Here is a 19,764-nt window from a genome sequence, read left to right on the forward strand (position 1 = left end):
GGATCTAACAGGGTTGATGCTGAGAGGTTGTTTCTTTTTATGGAGAAATAGAGAACTAAGAAGCAATTTTAAAAGAGGGGAACTCCCATTTACAGTGGACTGGGGAGGAATTTCTTCTGTCAGAGGATCATCAGACTTTGGAATTCTCCATTCATTAAAAATGTTCAAAGGTGGAGTTAGATTTTAAATCAACAGGACAGTCAAAAGTCATTGAGGACCAAGGAGGAAAGTGGAGTTGGGACCACAATCAGATCAGCTGTGATCTTATTAAACGATGAATTAGGTTCAAGGAGCAAGGAGACCTACTGCTTCTATTTCTTACATTCTTGCAAAATTGCATAAATACTAACATGCAAAATCGTTACAAGGAAAATGGGACAACTTTGAGTATCACTTTCAAAGTGGCACAATAGACACAATATCTGTTTCTGTGGGAAATGATTCTCTAATATAATGAACTATACCATCAATAATTTAATGTAAAGTATGTGTTAAGATGAACAATCAATAAGGCTTTTGAAGTTAAATAATAATCTTATTCATTTCCAACTACAGGACATTATTGTAATATAGGACAAATTCCTCACCTGGATCCTGAGTCCTTGGCTTTCTCCTGAAGTTTTGTAGAGTTGAGTTCATGTACCCCCAGACAATCAGCTCCTTTCTGATCATGCAACTGGTCACCTTTCTGAAGTTTACATTCTCCTTCACTTCTCAAAGGCTCCGTTTCTTCACTGCAGGTGAGTTGCTCATTTACTAAAAATATATTAGCATGAAACTGGGTTTTGTGAGTTGTGCTCTTCTTAATCAGAATAACTGCTGGATAATAGAATAGCATCCCAACCATGTGGAAAGAGATCATTTGGCCTAGCTGGTCCATACTGACCCTTCAAGGAGCATCATACCCAAGCCCAACTCCCATACCCTATATTTTCCATGGCTAACCCACCTAGCCTGCACATCCCTGAACACTATGAGCAATTTAGCATGGCCAATCCACCTAATCCGCACATCTTTGCACTATGGGAAGAAACCTATGCAGACATGGAGAGAATGTACAAGTTCCACACAGACACTAAGGGGGAATTGAACCTATGTCCCCTGGCACTGTGAGGCAGCAGTGCTATAATCACTGACCAACATGCTGTCAAAGTCTGAATGAATAAAATAGACAGAATATCTGTTACCTCACTCACATTTCTACTGCTGACAAAAGTGAGAGGTAACTGTCTTAATGAAGGAACAGCATTCTTTATCGAGAGGGTGTGCGAATATATCAGAAAACTATGTTCTCATGACTCATAGAATTGGCTGCTAGATCACAAAATGGTATTGAGACAGGATTAGGTTGTATCAGCAAATATTACTCAGAGTGTGTTATGCATTACATTCAGAGCCAAGGAGTATATTTGGCTGTATTCCTGAAAAGAGTGTCAGACATGTCTTATTTACTGTTATTTAGATTAGATTACTTACAGTGGGGAAACAGGCCCTTTGACCCAACAAGTCCACACTGACCCTCCGAAGAGCAACCCACCCAGACCCATTCCCCTACACCTCACACTACGGGCAATTTAGCATGGCCAATTCACTTAACCTGCACATTTTTGGACTGTGGGAGGAAACCGGAGCACCCGGAGGAAACCCACTCAGACATGGGGAGAGTGGTCTGAGGTGGGAATTGAACCCGGGTCTCTGGCTCTGTGAGGCAGCAATGCGAACCACTGTGCCGCCCACTAATGTTATGGTGCTCTCTAACATCTATCATATAACATTTCAATAATGTGTGCGACATATATTAAAGAATGTTATTGTTCAGGTTTGTGGTGTATATTATAGGGTTATTGCGACAGGCACGAGGTGGAGTGTCTCCCTGGGAAAGAAATGCAACACATTATCAAATATTACAAAAGTAAGGGATATTGTTGTGGTTCTGTTCACCGAGCTGGGAAATTGTGTTGCAAACATTTCGTCCCCTGTCTAGGTGATATCCTCAGTGCTTGGGAGCCTCCTGTGAAATGCTTCTATTTTGTTTCCTCCGGCATTTATAGAGGTTTGTCTCTGCCGCTTCCGGTTGTCAGTTCCAGCTGTCTGCTGCAGTGGCCGGTATATTGGGTCCAGGTCGATGTGTTTGTTGATAGAATCTGTGGATGAGTGCCATGTCTCTAGGAATTCCCTGGCGGTTCTCGGTTTGGCTTGTCCTATAATAGTAGTGTTGTCCCAGTCGAACTCACGTTGCTTGTCATCTGCGTGTGTGGCTACTAAGGATAGCTGGTCATGTCGTTTCGTGGCTAGTTGGTGACAAGCAGCATGAGTTTGACTGGGACAACACTATTATTATAGAACAAGCCAAACCAAGGACAGTTAGGGAATTCCTAGAGGCATGGCATTCATCCACAGATTCAATCAATAAGCACATTGACCTGGATCCAATATACCGACCACTGCAACTGACAGCTGGAACTGACAACCGGAAGCAGCAGATTCAAACCACAACAAATGCCGCAGGAAAGATCACAGAAACGCTTCACAGGAGGCTCCCAAGCACGGAGGATATCACCTAGACAGGGGACGAAACGTCTGCAACACAAATTCCCAGCTTGGCGAACAGAACCACAACAACGAGCACCCGAGCTACAAACCTTCTCACAAACTTTGAGTAAGGGATATCTCAGAGTGTTAACTGAAGGTCATAGACAAATAGTCATCAGCACAGAAACAGACCCTTTGGTCCCACCAGTTCATGCCAAACATAATCCCAAACTAATCCTATTTGCCTGCACCTGGCCTATATCCCTCCAAACCTTTCCTATTCATGCATCATCTAAATATTTTTTTAAACATCGTAATGATACACACATCCACCACTTCCTCAGGAAGTTCATTCCACATGCAAGCCACCCTCTGTGTGAAAATATTGCCTCTTTTTAAATCTTTCTGACAAGGTTCCACATGACAGACTGCTCTCGAAGGTTAGATCGCATGGAATCCAGGGCAAGCTAGCAAATTGGATTTAAGATTGGCTTGATGGTAGGAAGCAGAGGGTAATAGTGGGTGTACGCTTGTCGTACTGGAGGTCTGTGACTAGTGGAGTGCCTCAGGGGTCAGTGCTGGGCCCATTGCTGTTTGTTATCTATATCAATGATTTGGATGAGAATGTAGAACGGTATGATTGCGAAGTTTGGGGATGACACTAAAAAAGGTGGCATCGTGGACAGTGAGAAAGGTTATCAAAAATTGCAGCAGGACCTTAATCAGCTGGCAAAGTAGGCCAAGAAATGACAAATGGAGTTTAATATATATTAAGTGTGAGGTCTTGCAATTTGGAAATCAAGGCAGAAGTTTCATGATGAATGGTGGGGCCTTAAGGAATGTTGAGGAACAAAGGGCCCTTGGAGTTCAGGTTCACAGTTCTCTGAAAGCAGAGTCACAGGTAGACAGGGCAGTGAAGGTGGCTTTTCGCACACAGGCCTTCATCAGTCAGGGCATTGAGTATAGAAGTTGGGAAGTTGTGTTGCAATCATACAGGACGTTGGTGAGGCTGCACTTGAGTATTGTTTTCAGTTTTGGTCACCTTACTATAAGGAAGATGTTTTTAAACTGGAAAGAGTGCAGAAGAAATTTACAAAGATGTTGCCTGGATTAAATGGCCTGCGTTGTAGGGACAAGCTAGGACTTTTTCTTTAGAACGTAGGAGACTGAGGGGAGGACCTTATGGAGCTATGAGAGGCATGAATAGGGTGAATGCACTCAGTCTTTTTCCCCAGAGTTGGGGAATTGAGGATTAGAGGGCATCAGTTTAAGGTTAGAGTGGAAAAAATAAAAGGGAATCTGAGGAGCAATCTTCTTTTACACAGAGGGAGGTATGCATATGGAACGAGCTGCCAGCAGAAGTGGTTGAGGTGGATACATTAACAACATTTAAAATGCACTTGGACAAATGACAAGACATGACAGCCCAGGAATGTTTCAAGCTTCAGTAAAGAATTCTTCTGACTTTCTTCCGAAATCTCTATCTGGACGTTGTTCCCTCCTACCTGTAAGAATCTGTGTTTGAATTTACCTTTTTGCCAAGAAGTGCGTTTATCGAGTTACTGTATTAGAACAGTTAATTAGTAATCATTACTGTATCGGGTCAGTTAGGTTTTCCAACAGTTAAGTTATTCTAAATTTCATTTTCTTTTGTTCATGCTTCAATAAATTCTATTTGCTTAAATCCGAGTGGTTTGACCAGCTGTATCACATCCGGAAAACCCACTTCACATCTGCCTTTAAAATAAAAAAACATTAGGATCTAGGCTAACTTCTTAAAATAGTTTGAGGGGGTCTGGCCTGGCCCACATCAATAACTCAAACTTTCTATACCTGGCAAGATCAGTGTTTGACAAATTTGATTGAAGTTTTTGAGAAGGTAACAGACCGTTAATGAAGATAATAGATTTGATATGGTTTACATGGTCTTTTATTTAGCAAGGTTTTTGATAATGTCTCTCATGATAGACTGCTTGAGGAAGTAAGAGCCCATGGGATTCAAGGCAAAATGGTGCATAGGATCCAAAATTGGCTTATGTTTCTGTGACTGGACATCTGTGACTGGTGTGGTTCAGCAGGGTTTGGTGCTGAAAGCTGGACTTTTTGCTGTTTGTATTCATTAATGATTTGGACTAAATTTTAAGTGGCATAATCAAAGAGCTTACCAATGACACAAAAACTGGCAGGTCAGAAAATAGTGAGAAGAATATCTGTAAACCGTAAAAGGAAAGTAATATACAGCTCAGGTGGGTGCAGCAGTGATGAATGGAATTCAACCCAGGAAAGTGTAATGTACTGGGGGAAGACTAACAAGGCAAGGGATTAGCCCATTACTGGAAGGTACTGAAGATTAGACAGACCTACACAAATCCCCAAAAGTTGCAGGTAGATGCGGGTAGGAAGGCATGTATATAGCATCCTTGCCTTCAGTAGTAGAAGGTGAGGACTGCAGATGCTGGAGATCAGAGTTGAGAGTGTGGTGCTGGAAAAGTGCAGGTCAGGCAGCATCTGAAGAGCTGGAGAATTGATGTTTTGGGCGTAAGCCCTTATGCTTTTCCAGCACCACACTCTCGACCCCTTGCCTTTATTAGCCAACACATTGAATACAAAAGCAAGGAAGTTAGACTTAGGGTTATAAACTAAGTAACATGCTGGTTAGGCCACAACGGCCATACTATGTGCAGTCCTGGTCACCACATTATAAGAAAAATGTGATTGCAGTGGAGAGGGTGCTAAGGAGATGTACCAGGATGTTGTCTCAGTAGATAGCCTGCACTATGAAGAAAAATTAAGGCTGTTTTTCTTGGAGTACCTAAGGTTGAGAAGTGACATAATAGAGATATATAAAATTATGAGGAGCACAGGAAGGCACTTTTTCATTAGCAGAGGAGCCAATAAATTGGGTATTTAGATTTAAGATAAGGGGTAGAAGGCTTAGAGAAGATTTCAGGAAATGTTTGAGCAAAATAAAATGTAATTCTGCAAGTACAAATTCACCCCACATTTTACTTTGCACAATAATTGCAAGAATCCATGTACGATTCTATAAATCCGTATTTTATAGGAAAATCAGTCTGACCATTGTGGCACAGGCAGCCTCACACAGGGTGCTAACACTTTCAATACATTATCTGGGCCAACATGACGCCAACTGTTAAAATTCACTTGAAAATGTAACTTTTAAAAAAGATTTTATGACTTATATATGAAAGAAGTGAAACCAACATGGTCATTCTAAAGGATGAGATACTTTTTCAGGTCTTTTTCAACATATAATTTCAGTTACATCACACAGTAAACTTTTGCTATAAATTCCGTGTCTTACAATCTTATTCTCCACAACCATCTGATGCAGGAGCGGCACTCTGAAAGCTAGTGCTTCCAAATAAACCTGTTGGACTATAAGCTGGTGTTGAGATTTTTAACTTTATTGGTCAGAGCATTGAGCATAGGAGTTGGGCGGTCATGTTGCAGCCGTACAGGAGATTAGTGAGGCCACTTTTGGAATATTGTATGCAACTCCTATTGGAAGGATGTTGTGAAACTTGAAAAGTTTCAGAAAAGATTAACAAGGATGTTGCTAGATTTGGAGGGTTTGAGCTAGATGGAGAGGCTGAATAGGCTGGGAGTGTTTTCCCTAGAGCTTCAGAGGCTGAGGGGTGACCTGATAGAGATTTATAAAATCATGAGGGCCATAGATAGGATAAATAGACAAGGTCTTTTCCCTGGGTGTTGGAGTCCAGAATTACATGGCATAGGTTTAGGGTGAGAGGAGAAAGATATAAAATGGACCTAAGGGGCAACTTTTTCCCTCAGAGGGTGGGTTGTGTATGGCATGAGCTGATAGAGGAAGTGGTGGAGGCCAGTACAATTACAACATTTAAAAGGCACCTGGATGGACATATGAATAGAAAGGTTTGGAGGGATATGGGCCAAGTGCTGGCAAATGGTTAGATTAGGTTAGGATATCTGGTCAGCATGGATGAGTTGGACCAATGAGTCTGATTCCGTGCTGCACACCTGTATGACTCGATGACAGCTGCACGAAAAATTGATTGTCTAGACTGAAAGGTTAAAATTGTTTGTGATAGTCAACAGTTGCACAATATTGAACGAGTCCTGTGAACATTCTTTTTACAGGCTGAAGATGGTACAGCAACTTGTTTTTGTTCCATTACGGTGTCAGCACTGTGTTTTTGAAATTATATAAGAGAGACAGCTTCATTCTGAGACAGGGACGTCACCTTGGACCAGGAGCAAACTCAATCTCCAGACCAGCCATCGATGGGCAAAAGGGCATGAGACTTGTTGCTTTTTCTCTTTTCTTTTCATTTATTACTCTGATCATTATTATAACTTAATACACATCCACATTTATGCAAATTGCTGTTGCCGAACTTTCTCTTAACTACATTTAACCAAATCCATAAAAAAAACACACTTGGATACACTCTGATCGAATACAGCACCCATTTACAAATTTACATTCTAAATTAAGAGCATTAAGAAAATTTTTAAAATTATTCCAGGTTGTAATGGATCTATTGTTATTCTCTGTAGTTTCTGGATTCAGAACTGTTTCTCTCTCCATAAATGCTGCTACCTTGGTGCAGCTTCTTCAGCACTTTGCTTTTAGATCTACTGGAAATGCTCTGCACACATCACAGTCGCATTATTGTAATGAGTGAGGCAAAAATGTCAATGGAGACACGTGTGCCTTTGACACAAACTACTGTGTGGCAGCTGTTTAGGTCCAAAGGTGTCCATCATTTCTAAAAGCTGTTCCCTTTTACTCACCCTGGTGACCCTCAAACTCCGTTTGTTCTGTGCTGTCTCCCATTGTTGAAGACATTAGCATCAAAATAAATGATCTGTAACTGAATCAGCAACAAAAAAGGAGCGTTAAGTTGATTTTCAAATAACATTTTATTATGAAATAACAATCTTTCCTTCAAAATCAGTGGTGTACCTTTTGTCAAATAAAACATTGAGATGCTAACTATGTTTGCTTTGTGCACAAAGACCTTTAAAAATGCTCTATTACAATCAGAACACATGATAGGAGATCACTTGTGTTCCAGTTGTCTATGTGGACAACAGCAAGTGAGAAGAACATCTGTAAACTGGGTAGCAGGGGAATGAAGATAGTAACCCATGGACACCAACATGGTTTGGAAAATGCCCATTAATGTACTACTGTAAAATAATAGTTCACATTGGCAAAGTAGAAAAACAATTATAGGATCGCCCATTGATAGCGAGACCATAAGTGGCTCGCAACACTATATGGGCAAAAAGGCACAAATAATTACTCAATACAGGGAATATTGCAAGAGTAATAAACTGATTCGGCACAGACAACACCACAATTACAATTGTGGCCACACAACTAAAATCGTACAATACTGCAAGAACAATAACTAGACATATCAACACCACAAAGAGAGCATTCTGATAGATGCTCCAACATCGCAAACGGAGTGGCCTGTCAGATCCACCGAGACTGCAAAGGCTGCAGGCAGATCCACACAAGCTGCATTATAACTGCACACACCAATATTGCAAAGGAGCAGTCAAATACACCAAGACTGCATAGGCTCTAGTCAAATCAACCAAAGCTGCAATTAGATACACCAATATTGTAAAGGCAGCAGTCAGATACACTAGTATTGCAAAGACTGCAATCAAATATATCAATACTGCTGAGGCAGCAGTCAAATACACCCATATGACAAAAAGACTGGAGACAGACACACCAATACGCAAAGGATGCAGTCAGATTCAGCAGTAGTGAAAAGATTCACTAATATTGCAACGTCAGCAATCAAATATACTGCAAAGACAAACAAATACACAGTCAGAGAAGGTTTACTTAACTACTTCCTGGAGTAATAAAAACGTTGTCTTATCACAGAATTCTTACAGTGCAGGTGGCGGCTATTTGGCCCATCCATGCCAGAGTAAGTAAGTTTCACGTCTGTAAGGTGTTAGAAAGGATTCTGAGGGATAGGATTTATGACCATCTGGAAGAGCATGGCTTGATTAAATGCAGTCAACACGGCTTTGTGAGGGGCAGGTCATGCCTCACAAACCTTATCAAGTTCTTTGAGGATGTGACTAGAAAAGTTGATGAGGGTCGAGCTATGGATGTGGGGAATATGGACTTCAGCAAGGCATTTGATAAGGTTCCCCATGGTAGGCTCATTCAGAAGGTCAGGAGGAATGGGATACAGGGGAACTTAGCTATTTGAATACAGAACTGACTGGCCAACAGAAGACAGCAAGTGGTAGTAGAAGGAAAATATTCTGCCTGGAAGTCAGTGGTGAGTGGTGTGTTCCACAGGGCTCTGTCCTTGGGCCTTTATTCTTTGTAATTTTTATTAATGACCTGGATGAGGGGATTGAAGGATGGGTCAGCAAGTTTGCAGACAACAAAAAGGTTGGAGGTGTCGTTGACAGTATAGAGGGCTGTTGTAGGCTGCAGCGGGACATTGACAGGATGCAGAGATGGGCTGAGAGGTGGCAGATGGAGTTCAACCTGGATAAATGTGAGGTGATGCATTTTGGAAGGTCGAATTTGAAAGCTGAGTACAGGATTAAGGATAGGATTCTTGGCAGTGTGGAGGAACAGAGGGATCTTGGGGTGCAGGTACATAGATCCCTTAAAATGGCCACCCAAGTGGACAGGGTATTAAGAAAGCAGATGGTGTTTTGGCTTTCATTAACAGGGGGATTGAGTTTAAGAGTCATGAGATTTTGTTGCAGCTCGATAAAACTTTGGTTAGACCGCACTTGGAATACTGCATCCAGTTCTGGTCACCCTATTATAGGGAAGATGTGGATGCTTTGGAGAGGGTTGAGAGGACGTTTACCAGGATGCTGCCTGGACTGGAGGGCTTATCTTAAGAGAGTTGACTGAGCTCTGACTTTTTTCATTGGAGAAAAGGAGGAGGAGAGGGGACCTAATTGAAGTATACAAGATAATGAGAGGTATAGATAGAGTCGATAGCCAGAGACTATTTCCCAGGGCAGAAATGGCTAACATGAGAGGTTATTTTTTTAAGCTGGTTGGAGGAAAGTATAGAGGGGATATCAGAGGCGGGTTCTTTACACAGGGAGTTGAGAGAGCATGGAATGCGTTGGCAGCAGCAGTTGTGGTAGCAAGGTCATTGGGTACATTTAAGAGACTGCTGGACATGCATACGGTCACAGAAATTTGAGGGTGCATACATGAGGATCAATGGTCGGCACAACATTGTGGGCTGAAGAGCCTGTTCTGTGCTGCACTTGTTATATTACCTAGTGCAATCTCTTGCTTTTCCCACATCCATACATACTATTTCTATTCATACAACCATACGGGCCCACTTGAATGCCTAAACCAAACTTCACTCCATTACATTCACAGGTAGTGCCTTCCAGACTTGGCGTATTCAGATTTTTCCTCACATCACCCTTGCTTTATTTGCATTTCACTTTAAATCTATGCCCACTCTTTCTTTTTCCTTTCACGAGTGGGAGTAGTTTCCCTCAACCTACTCTATCCAGTTTGATCCTGATTTTGAAAAGCTCCATCAAATCTCCTCTCAGCATTTTTCCAGGGAGGACAGCCCCAGTGTCTTCAATCAAGCCCCATTCCTAGAACCATACTTGTAAGTCACTTCTGCATCCTCCCCATAATTTGGCATCCAGAACTGTACACAACACTTCAGCTGTAGTCTAACAAGTGTCTTGTACAAGTTCAACATCACCTCCTTGCTCTTGTACTCTAGTATTACATTTGAGAACAGTGTCTGCTTTACTAAACGATTACTGCACTGTCCTGCAACCCACGCATATATACACCCTCACCCCTCTGCTCCTGCCACTCCCTTTACATTTATACCCTTACTTTGTGTTGTCCTTTAATGTTATTCCAATCAACTTGCACCACCTCTCACTTCTCTGCATTGACTCTCACTACCACCAACAACTTGTCAATGTCCTTTTGAAGTCACACGCTGTCCTTCTCTCAGTTCACAAAGGTTGCCAATATCCAATTGAGTTTAGATGACTCAGCAGTGATCTTACTAAACAGAACACGGAGAGGCTGGACAAACTAAGATTGTTTCCTCTGGAGTCATGGAGGCTGAGGGGAGACACAACAGAAGTTTATAAAATTATGAGAGGCATAGATAGGGTCGACAGTTGGAACTGAAATGTCTAAAAGTCTAAAAGTAGTTAAGCTAAGGGGGAGAAAAGTTCAAAAGGGATATGAAGGAAAAGTTTACCTTAGAGATAGGTAAGTTCCTGAAACACGCTGCCAGCAGCAGTGTTAAAAGCAAATACAACAGGGGCTTTTAAAAGATGTTTAGATAAGCACATGAATTGCAAGGAATGGAGGGATATGGACCAAGGATAGGCAAAAGGGATTTGTTTAATTTGGGTTTATGTTCAGCACAACATTGTGGGGTGGATATTTAGGGGAGAAAAAAAGGCATAGAGGAGGTTGGGTACTGAACACTTTCAGGGTCAAATTAGGTACATTATTGATTGAAGTGGGAATCAAACGTCATAAGCGACAGACAAAAGAAGAGGCTGAAAATAGAAACCACTATCAAATCAACTGTGATCTTATCAAACAATGGTGCAGACATACTAACAACCACTTATAACTCATATGGTCATAATACAGAAGAAATGATATTCAACTAAACACTTGGAAGACTGAAAAATGCTGTCTTCATTCCCTGCTCAGTTCCCTGATCATCAGCTTTGCCTACTCCATAGCTCATGCTGGAGGCTGAATCAGTCTTCTTGAATATTCTGATCTCTGCTCCCTCTCTCCCATCCTTGTATGGCTCTCCTCTCTCCTTCACTCTGTTCCTTCCTCTGACCCCCTCCTTCCTTCCTAACCTTGCCCCACACCCTTCTTACCTCTGGCTTCATATCCTCCCTCACTTGGCTCATGTCCCTTCCTCAATTCCATCCATGTCCCTGTTCCTCACTCTACTCCTTTTGACACTATTTCCTTCCAGCTGTCCCCCACACTTCCTCACTTTGTTCCTATCTCAATTAGATTAGACTTACAGTGTGGAAACAGGCCCTTCGGCCCAACAAGTCCACACCGACCCGCCGAAGCGAAACCCACCCATACCCCTACATTACCCCTTACCTAACACTACGGGCAATTTAGCATGGCCAATTCACCTGATCCGCACATCTTTGGACTGTGGGAGGAAACCGGAGCACCCGGAGGAAACCCACGCAGACACGGGGAGAACATGCAAACTCCACACAGTCAGTCGCCTGAGTCGGGCATTGAACCCAGGTCTCTGGCGCTGTGAGGCAGCAGTGCTAACCACTGTGCCACCGTGCCAATGTTACTCATTACTCCCTCCTCCCCATCATCCGCCTCCCTGTTACCACCCTCACCTCCTCATTACTCCTAATTCCTCCTCTCCTCTCCCTTCCTCACCATTACCATGCCTCTTCTCTCCTCCTCCCCATAACCCACTCCCATCCTCCCAATTAACCTGCTCCCTCCCCTCCTCATTACACACCACTCCCCACCTTCTTATAATCACCCCCCCAACCTTTCCATTACCACCCACCCCTCCACACCAACCAATCTTCCACTTCATTCCTCTGTTACCACTCCATCCCCCACACCCTTTTACCTCCTTGCCTTCCTCTCCATTAACAGAATCCGTTACCCTCCTCCTAACTATCACATTATCCCCTCCACTTTCCTCTTCCTCATTGCCCCACTTTTCTTCTCCTTATTACCCACCTGATCCTCCCCTGCTCCACATTAAGGCCTCCATACTATCTATTAACCCCTCCCAATTATCACCCACCCCTCCCTCCTCCCAATTAAGTCCTGACTCTGCTCTCCTCCCAATCCTCCCCTGTTCTTCATTGCCACCTTTTCTCCAAATTAACCCCTTCTCCATTAACATCCTCCATTCTTATTCCTTCCACCCCATCACCTCTTCCTCCTCCCCAACAATCTGACTCCCATCCCTAACTCACAATTTCACACCACTCACCCTTTTCCTCCCATCCTCACCATTGACACAATCCACACTCTTCCTCAACATTACACACCGCTCTCCTTCTCCCCATGAGCCTCCAACCACTAAATACCCTCCCCTTCCACACCCTCCCCTTCATCCCAGCCCACCCCTTCCCAACTACACCCCATCTTTCCTGCCCCATCCAATGATCATGTTGCAACTCCTCCCCATTCGCCCCCACCCTCCTCCACATTACACACCTCCCTTCCCCTACTTTACCATCCCTCCCATTAACCTCATATTCTAACCTCCTCCCGGTTACAACTCCATTACACCCGACCCTCCTCACCTTTACCTGCCCGCTCCTCCTTTCCTCCCACTTCCCGTCACCGCCCCTCTCCATCAGCCCACTCCTCCCCATTGCTCTCCCGTCTCTATCACACCCTGGTCTTTATCATTACACACCTGTCCTCGCAATGACATCCCTCCCTCCCTCCCTCCCTGCCCGTCCATTACAACCCCATCCATCCCCCCCCCCCAACTCACTCTCTTCCTCGCTCTCGAGTTCAGGACGCCGCCGGTTGCCAAGGAAACAAACCGTCAAACATCCCACAACACCTCGCGGCACCCGCCCCGCCCCCCGGCACCACCCGATCGTCGCCGGCACCAGCCCGGTCTGGCCCCGCCCCCATCCTTCCCCTCCCTCACCCCCTCCCTGGACCCCCTTCCAAGCCCCGCCCCCCCCAACTGTACGCACGCGCAGCTTCAAGTGAGGGGTTTCTGTTCGAGGTGACTTTGACCTTTTAATAACATCATCAGGCTTCTCGGAGACTACTGGGAATGATAGTAACAGCCAGGTTACTGCCCAGGAGCAGCTCAGTCCCATGGTCATTGAATCCTCACAGTGTAGGTAGACCCACAGGTAAAGAGTCTCCTCTCCTTTAATCTTCTTTACCAGCCCTTGTTAGCCATGAAACGACACAACCAGCTATCCTCAATAGTCACACACGCAGATGACAAACAACATGAGTTCGACTGGGACAACGCTACTATTATAGGACAAGCCAAACAGAGAACAGCCAGGGAATTCCTAGAGACATGGCACTCATCCACAGATTCAATCAAAGCACATCGACCTGGACCCAATATACCGACCACTGCAACGGACAGTTGGAACTGACAACCGGAAGAGGCAGAGACAAACCTCTATAAATGCCAGAGAAAGATCACAGAAGCGCTTCACAGGAGGCTCCCAAGCACTGAGGATATCACCTAGACAGGGGATGAAACGTCTGCAACACAAATTCCCAGCTCGGCAAACAGAACCACAACAACGAGCACCCGAGCTACAAATCTTCTCACAAACTTTGATGATGTTACCTAGCATGGTCACAAAATGTCTGAGAACAAACCCACCAGCTGTTCGGGCAAACCTACAACCTAATCATTTATTGAGTCATACAGCAAACCTTTTTGTCCAACTCATCAATGTCAACCATATGTCCTCAATTAATCTAATCTCATTTGGCCCATGGTCCTTTAAACCCTTCCTATTCATATATCCATATAAATGTTATTGTATCTGTGGCCACTGTTTCCTCTGGCAGTTCATTTCCATACATGCACCATCTGCTGTGTGAAAAAGTTGCTCCTGATGTCCCTTTTAAATCTTTGCCTCTCATCTTAAACCTCTGCCCTCTTGTTTTGAACTCCCCTACTTGGGGGACAAAAATACCTTGGCTATTCACCCTACCCATGACCTCATAATTTTATAAACCTCTGCAAGATCACCCCTCAGTCTGACTCTGCAGGGAAAGTTGGCCCCAGCCCATTCAGCCTCTCCCTATAGCTCAAATCCTCCAACCCTGGCAACATCCTTGTAAATCTTTTCTGAACCCTGGCAAATTTAACAATATCTTTCCGATAGCAGAGAGACCATAATTGAATGTAGTATTCCAAAAGTGGCCTCACTAAATAACTGCTACAGTATGACATCTCAATTCCTATACTCAGTGCACTGACAAATGCCTTCTTCACCACCCTGTCTACTACTTGCAAAGAACTATGCACCTGCACCTCTAAGTCTTTCTGTTCAACAGCACTTTCCAGTGCCCTACCATTTTGGGGAGTTTTGTTTTGTAAGAGGCTCCATTTTAAGTGTCATACTTACTGGTCAAAAGCAAGTTACTTAAATCTTTCAAATTCCAGTTACATCTGATTAGATCAGTTTCTGATGGTGTGGAATTTTTTATGGTATGCCTTTGGCACAAACTGGCCAAAGAAGAATATCCTTCTTTGCTGCCTCCTAATCAGTGATACTATCCTCAAGGATGAAATGGAGACCATCTCCACAGTAACAGCAAGTGCTGGACTGTTGTGCTACCCACTTGAAAGAGTTGAAAATTTTCACCTCTCTCTCACCAAATTTAAGAACTAAATGAGAAAAATTGCCTTAAATTTGTGATATTAATGTGATCAAGATTCATAGTAGGAGTCTATCATAAGCTCAAGCTGTCTTGGTTTAAGCTCCCATTTCTGCTGTTTTTCCTGAAATTCTCTCTTTTTTCTGTTTCTTGTCCACATTCCTCCCCATCCTGTCTCTCTCATCCCCTCTTTCGCTCTTTGCTTTACCTTCTCTTATCTTGAAATTCTAATTCCTGCTGCTCCAATTGACTGCTACAGCCAAAATGGAGGAGGGAAACTTCTGTTTTGCTTCTGTACTTTTGCTTGGCATATCTAATCATAAATATAAACATTTCTGTCCCTTTCCTGCAACAACAAAGTTTGAGGCATAAAGTTAAGATCTGAGATTGGAGGAAAGTGTTTAGCAGGCTTCATTGTGTCAAAACAAAAGTTGCAAGAATGTTCTTGAATTTCATTGGGATAATAACTATGAATATCTTGAATGCCTGAAGTCACTGACTTAAATGTTAACCCCGTGTGATCTGGTTTTGTGTATTTGTTTTTGTTCCTTGCTTTTTAAATGTTTTATGTATAGCTTCTGCTTTGTTTCTGGAGATAAGTTTTGTAACTTATCAGAATTCATATCTCTATGGGAAATGGAGTTTTGAAAGTGTGGATGTGATTGTGTTATACAGGTTTGCCTGTTTAAAAAAAAACCTACGAAGGCAGACTTAAGTGAAATATTCAGTGCTGGTATTTTAACATGTTATTATGATTCTCCCAGATAAAAAGAAGAATTGTGGTGCAAAGCAAATTGATTAAGATTTTGAGGTTGTGGTGATGTGTCCCTTTGAGTGGACTCGATGAGCTGAATGACCTTACTTCCACTCCTATTTCTTATGGCCTTATGGTCCCTTGAAAGAGCTAACAGTGGTCTTTAAAACAATAACTGCAAAATGTTTATTTGGAGTCAGAATGTTAAAGGTTTCTGGTGAGAAATTACTTCCCTAATTACATTTGCATAAAGCCAATTGAAGAAAGCAGACTCAACAAATGACACAAATTTATTTCCTCTTTCCCTTACAATGCTGTGCTATTTAGTTTAATAAAAAAAGTTTTAAATTTAAAAAACTTCAGAATTATTAAGATTGAATTGGCAATTCTGTAATTTCACTCTCTTGTCAGAGTGAACTTCCATCCAAATTTCATTTTAATATTACTTTTATTTACTTGTGGGGCGTGGGCCTTGCTGGCTGACCAGAATTAATCACCTGTCCCTGGTTGCCCTCGAGAATCTTTAACTTTGGATAGTAAAATTTGTTCTTATTAAATATCAATTGGTGTGAATGATTCTTTAGAGAAAAAACTGGAATTTTGAAACACTTGAAGTATAATTTTCTTTGAAAAAGTCTGTCAAAGAATTTGAAAGTAAAATTCGAAATTACAAGGAGTGTAGTTTTCCCCTTATTCTGAAAACAAAACGAGTGCACATGGCTCCAGTCTCGTTTTTTTCAGATTACTTACAGTGTGGAAACAGGCCCTTCTGCCCAACAAGTCCACCCAGACCCACATCCCCATATTTACCCCTTCACCAACACTATGGGCAATTTAGCATGGCCAATTCACCTAACCTGCACATTTTTGGATTGTGGGAGGAAACTGGAGCACCCGGAGGAAACCTACGCAGACATGGGGAGATTGTGCAAACTCCACACAGAGTCGCCTGAGACGGGAATTGAACTCTGAAGCTGTAAGGCAGCAGTGCTAACCACTGTGCCACTGTGTTGCCCACGGAAGGAAGGATGAGGGTGATCATGTAATAACGTCCAATACTTTTGCCTCACCCCATTTAAATCAGAGAATTTACTTAAAAAGACTTGAGAATTTATAATGCTCAATAGATTATGAATTTGGGGTTTCTGAATTTGGAAGACATTAGGATTAATTAACCCATTCTTCCTGAAGCAGGATGTGGGAATTTTAACTTTGTTTCTCAGATACAGCATGGCACCTTGAAGAATTCCTGAATCTCTCTGTCAGTGTCACAGCACAATGATGGGTTAAAAATAAGATATCCCTTTGAAAATAAATTATAGTTAAGCCACCAAGCTGTTTATTAATAATGTACCTCAGTCTAAGATACTACTGTGAAAATTTAGAGTATATTGAATATCAGGTATTTTAAAAGTACAAAGCCTGGACACTAAAGAAATTATACTATGGTACCATTACTTGCATTACACTGTTGTATGCTAGCCCTTAGGCACTTAAACAGCCTTCTATCACTACCCTTGTGTCCTATTACTAAGCTAGTTTCTGATCCATCTTGCTAAGTTTCCCTTGATTTCATATGCTCGAACCTTCTCAGTCAGCCTCCATTGTGGGACTTTGTCAAAACCCTTGCTGAAATTCAAATTAACTTGATTAACTGAACTTTCCCCATTGACACACTTCATCACATTTTCAAAAAAATTGTCACACATTTGTCAGGCATGACCTCCATCTGACAAAGCCAAGCAAATTTTCCCTAATTAACCCATGCCTTTCCAAGTGGGTATCAATGTGCTCATTCAGTATTTTCTCCAATAGTTTCCCTGTCACTGATGTGAGACTCACCAGTCTATAATTTCCTGGTTCAATTCTACCAGCCCTCTTAAAAAGGTGAACGAGATTAGCCATTCTCCAGTCCTCTGGCACTTGCCCCATGGCTAGAGAGGAATTAAAAATTTGTGTCAGAGCCCCTGCACTTTCCTACCTTGTCTCCCATAGCAGCATGGCATGCAGTTCATCAGGTCAGAGGATTTGTCTGTTTTTAAGATGAACAGAACCTGTAATAGCTCCCATTTCCAAATGTGTAGGTTTTTCATTATCCCCTTTCTTAAATTCCACACCTATCCTTTTTCTTTACCAGTCTGAAGATGAAGAGAAGTATTCACTCAACACCCTTCCAATATCCTGCGGCTTCAGACACAGGTTGCCATCTTGGTCCGTCATGGGCCCTACTTTTTTTCTGTATTTATAAAGTATCTTAGGATTCTCCCTAATCCTGTTCACAAGTCCTTTCTCATGCCTCTGTTTGCGCTTCTAATTGCTTTCATAAATTCCCTCTTGCACTTCTTGTACTCATGGAGGGCAACAGCTGAATTGCTACCTTTGGACTTGCTAAAAGTCTTTGTCCAGTCATGGATTGTCTTAGCCATCCAGGATTCTCTGAACTTACCGCTCCTACATCTCCCTCTAAAGTACACATGTTTGACCAGCTCTTCCCAATTGCTCCAATGCAGATGTGCCCTCAAGGAATTGTCCCAGTCTAGTGTGGCCAGATTCTGCTTTATAAAATAAAATAAAATCTGCCCTCCCCGAATCCAAAGCCAGCTTTTGCAGGCCAACTTTATTCTTGTCACGAACAGATTTGAACTATATCATGTGGTCACTGTTGTTGAAATGGTGCCCCACTGTCACATCAAAAACTTGTCAAGCTCCTTTCTCCAGAACCAGATCCAGCATCACACCACTTGATAAGGTTCCCCACAGTAGACTATTGCCTACCTAGGCATGGCATTGATGGTGATTTAGCGATTTGGAGCAGAAATTAGCCAGCTGAAAGAAGACAGTGGGTGGTGGTTAATGGAAAATGTTCATCCTGGAGTTCCTATTCCAGTGGTATACCACAAGGATCTGTTTTATGGCCACTGCTGTTTGTCATTTTTATAATTGACCGAGATGAGTGCGCATAAGGATGGGTTAGTAAATTTCAGATGATACTAAGGTCAGTGGAGTTGTGGATAGTACCGAAGGATGATGTGGGTTATGAGAGGACATTGATAAGCTGCAGAGCTCGGCTGAGAAGTGGCAAATGGAGTTTAATGCAGAAAATTGTGAGTGATTCACTTTGGAAGGAGCAACAGGAATAGAGAGTACTGGGCTAATGGTAAGATCCTTAGTAGTGTAGATGAGCAGGCAGATCTCTATGTTTATGTACATAGATCTCTGAAGGTTGACACCCAGGTTGATAGGGTTGTTAAGAAGGCATACGATGTGGAGCTTGTATTGATAGAGGAATTGAGTTTCGGAATGGGAAAAATTGGGCTAAAGAATGAGTATCATGTGCACCTACTTTACAAACAACATAGTTTGGCTTACCCAGTAGATGGAAAATTCCAACACTTTATGTTCTGAGCTGTATGTAGCAAATATATTAGCAGAGGAAATCATATCCAAGCAGATTTCCCACCCAAATGGATTCAGGCCAAAGGATCCATTTCACAGGTAAGGTCATTAAGAAAGTATGCAAGCAAATAGAAATTCAACAAACATTTCACATAGAGCTCTTGCATGGTTTAAACAGTGAATCGAACATTAAAACTCCACAACAGGAGTTGGGAAAGGTGGGTAACATTCTTGCTATGTATCTTGATACTCTTTCCAGTAATTCCAAATAAGAATATGGGACTCACACCCTTGGAAGTATTGATTGGTCAAGCCATTTAATTGCTAGAATGAATAATTGCCAGTAAGGCTGATGTAGGACCACTTAACAGTAAAATCTATGGATATGTCAGGGACTTGAGTGAACAGTTACACCTGTTTTGGAATGAAGTCAAGTATGAGCAGGCAGTTAAGGACATGGAACAAGATCAACAGTTTGAAAATGACAGATACCAAGGATCATAGACAAGGTAAAGTGGGTCCAGTGGGCACCGATTTTATTTTTTTATTTGGCCTATTTTCTAATCAACCTGTTCAGAGATGTTATTACATATTTCTGGTGCTGCTGGAACTTGAGCCTGGGCTTCCAAAATTAAGGATAGGGACACTACCAGCATGCCAC

The 19,764-nt window shown here is 42.5% G+C and overlaps 1 protein-coding gene across 1 annotated transcript in view; it reads right to left on the reverse strand.

Annotated features, from left to right (window-relative positions):
* dnaaf1 (dynein axonemal assembly factor 1) overlaps positions 1 to 15,196 on the reverse strand; it is a 121,623-nt gene extending 106,427 nt beyond the window's left edge. Inside the window, exons 1-3 of the mRNA XM_060837527.1 lie at positions 15,162 to 15,196; positions 7,330 to 7,409; positions 588 to 756 (exon numbers count right to left, since the gene is read on the reverse strand). Of these exons, the coding sequence (XP_060693510.1) occupies positions 588 to 756; positions 7,330 to 7,390 (230 nt within the window). The 5' untranslated portion in view covers positions 7,391 to 7,409; positions 15,162 to 15,196. The remainder of the gene's footprint in view (positions 1 to 587; positions 757 to 7,329; positions 7,410 to 15,161) is intronic.
* Positions 15,197 to 19,764: the final 4,568 nt, after the last annotated feature.

Source organism: Hemiscyllium ocellatum, chromosome 17 (genome assembly GCF_020745735.1).
Source record: "Hemiscyllium ocellatum isolate sHemOce1 chromosome 17, sHemOce1.pat.X.cur, whole genome shotgun sequence".
NCBI lineage: Eukaryota > Metazoa > Chordata > Chondrichthyes > Orectolobiformes > Hemiscylliidae > Hemiscyllium > Hemiscyllium ocellatum.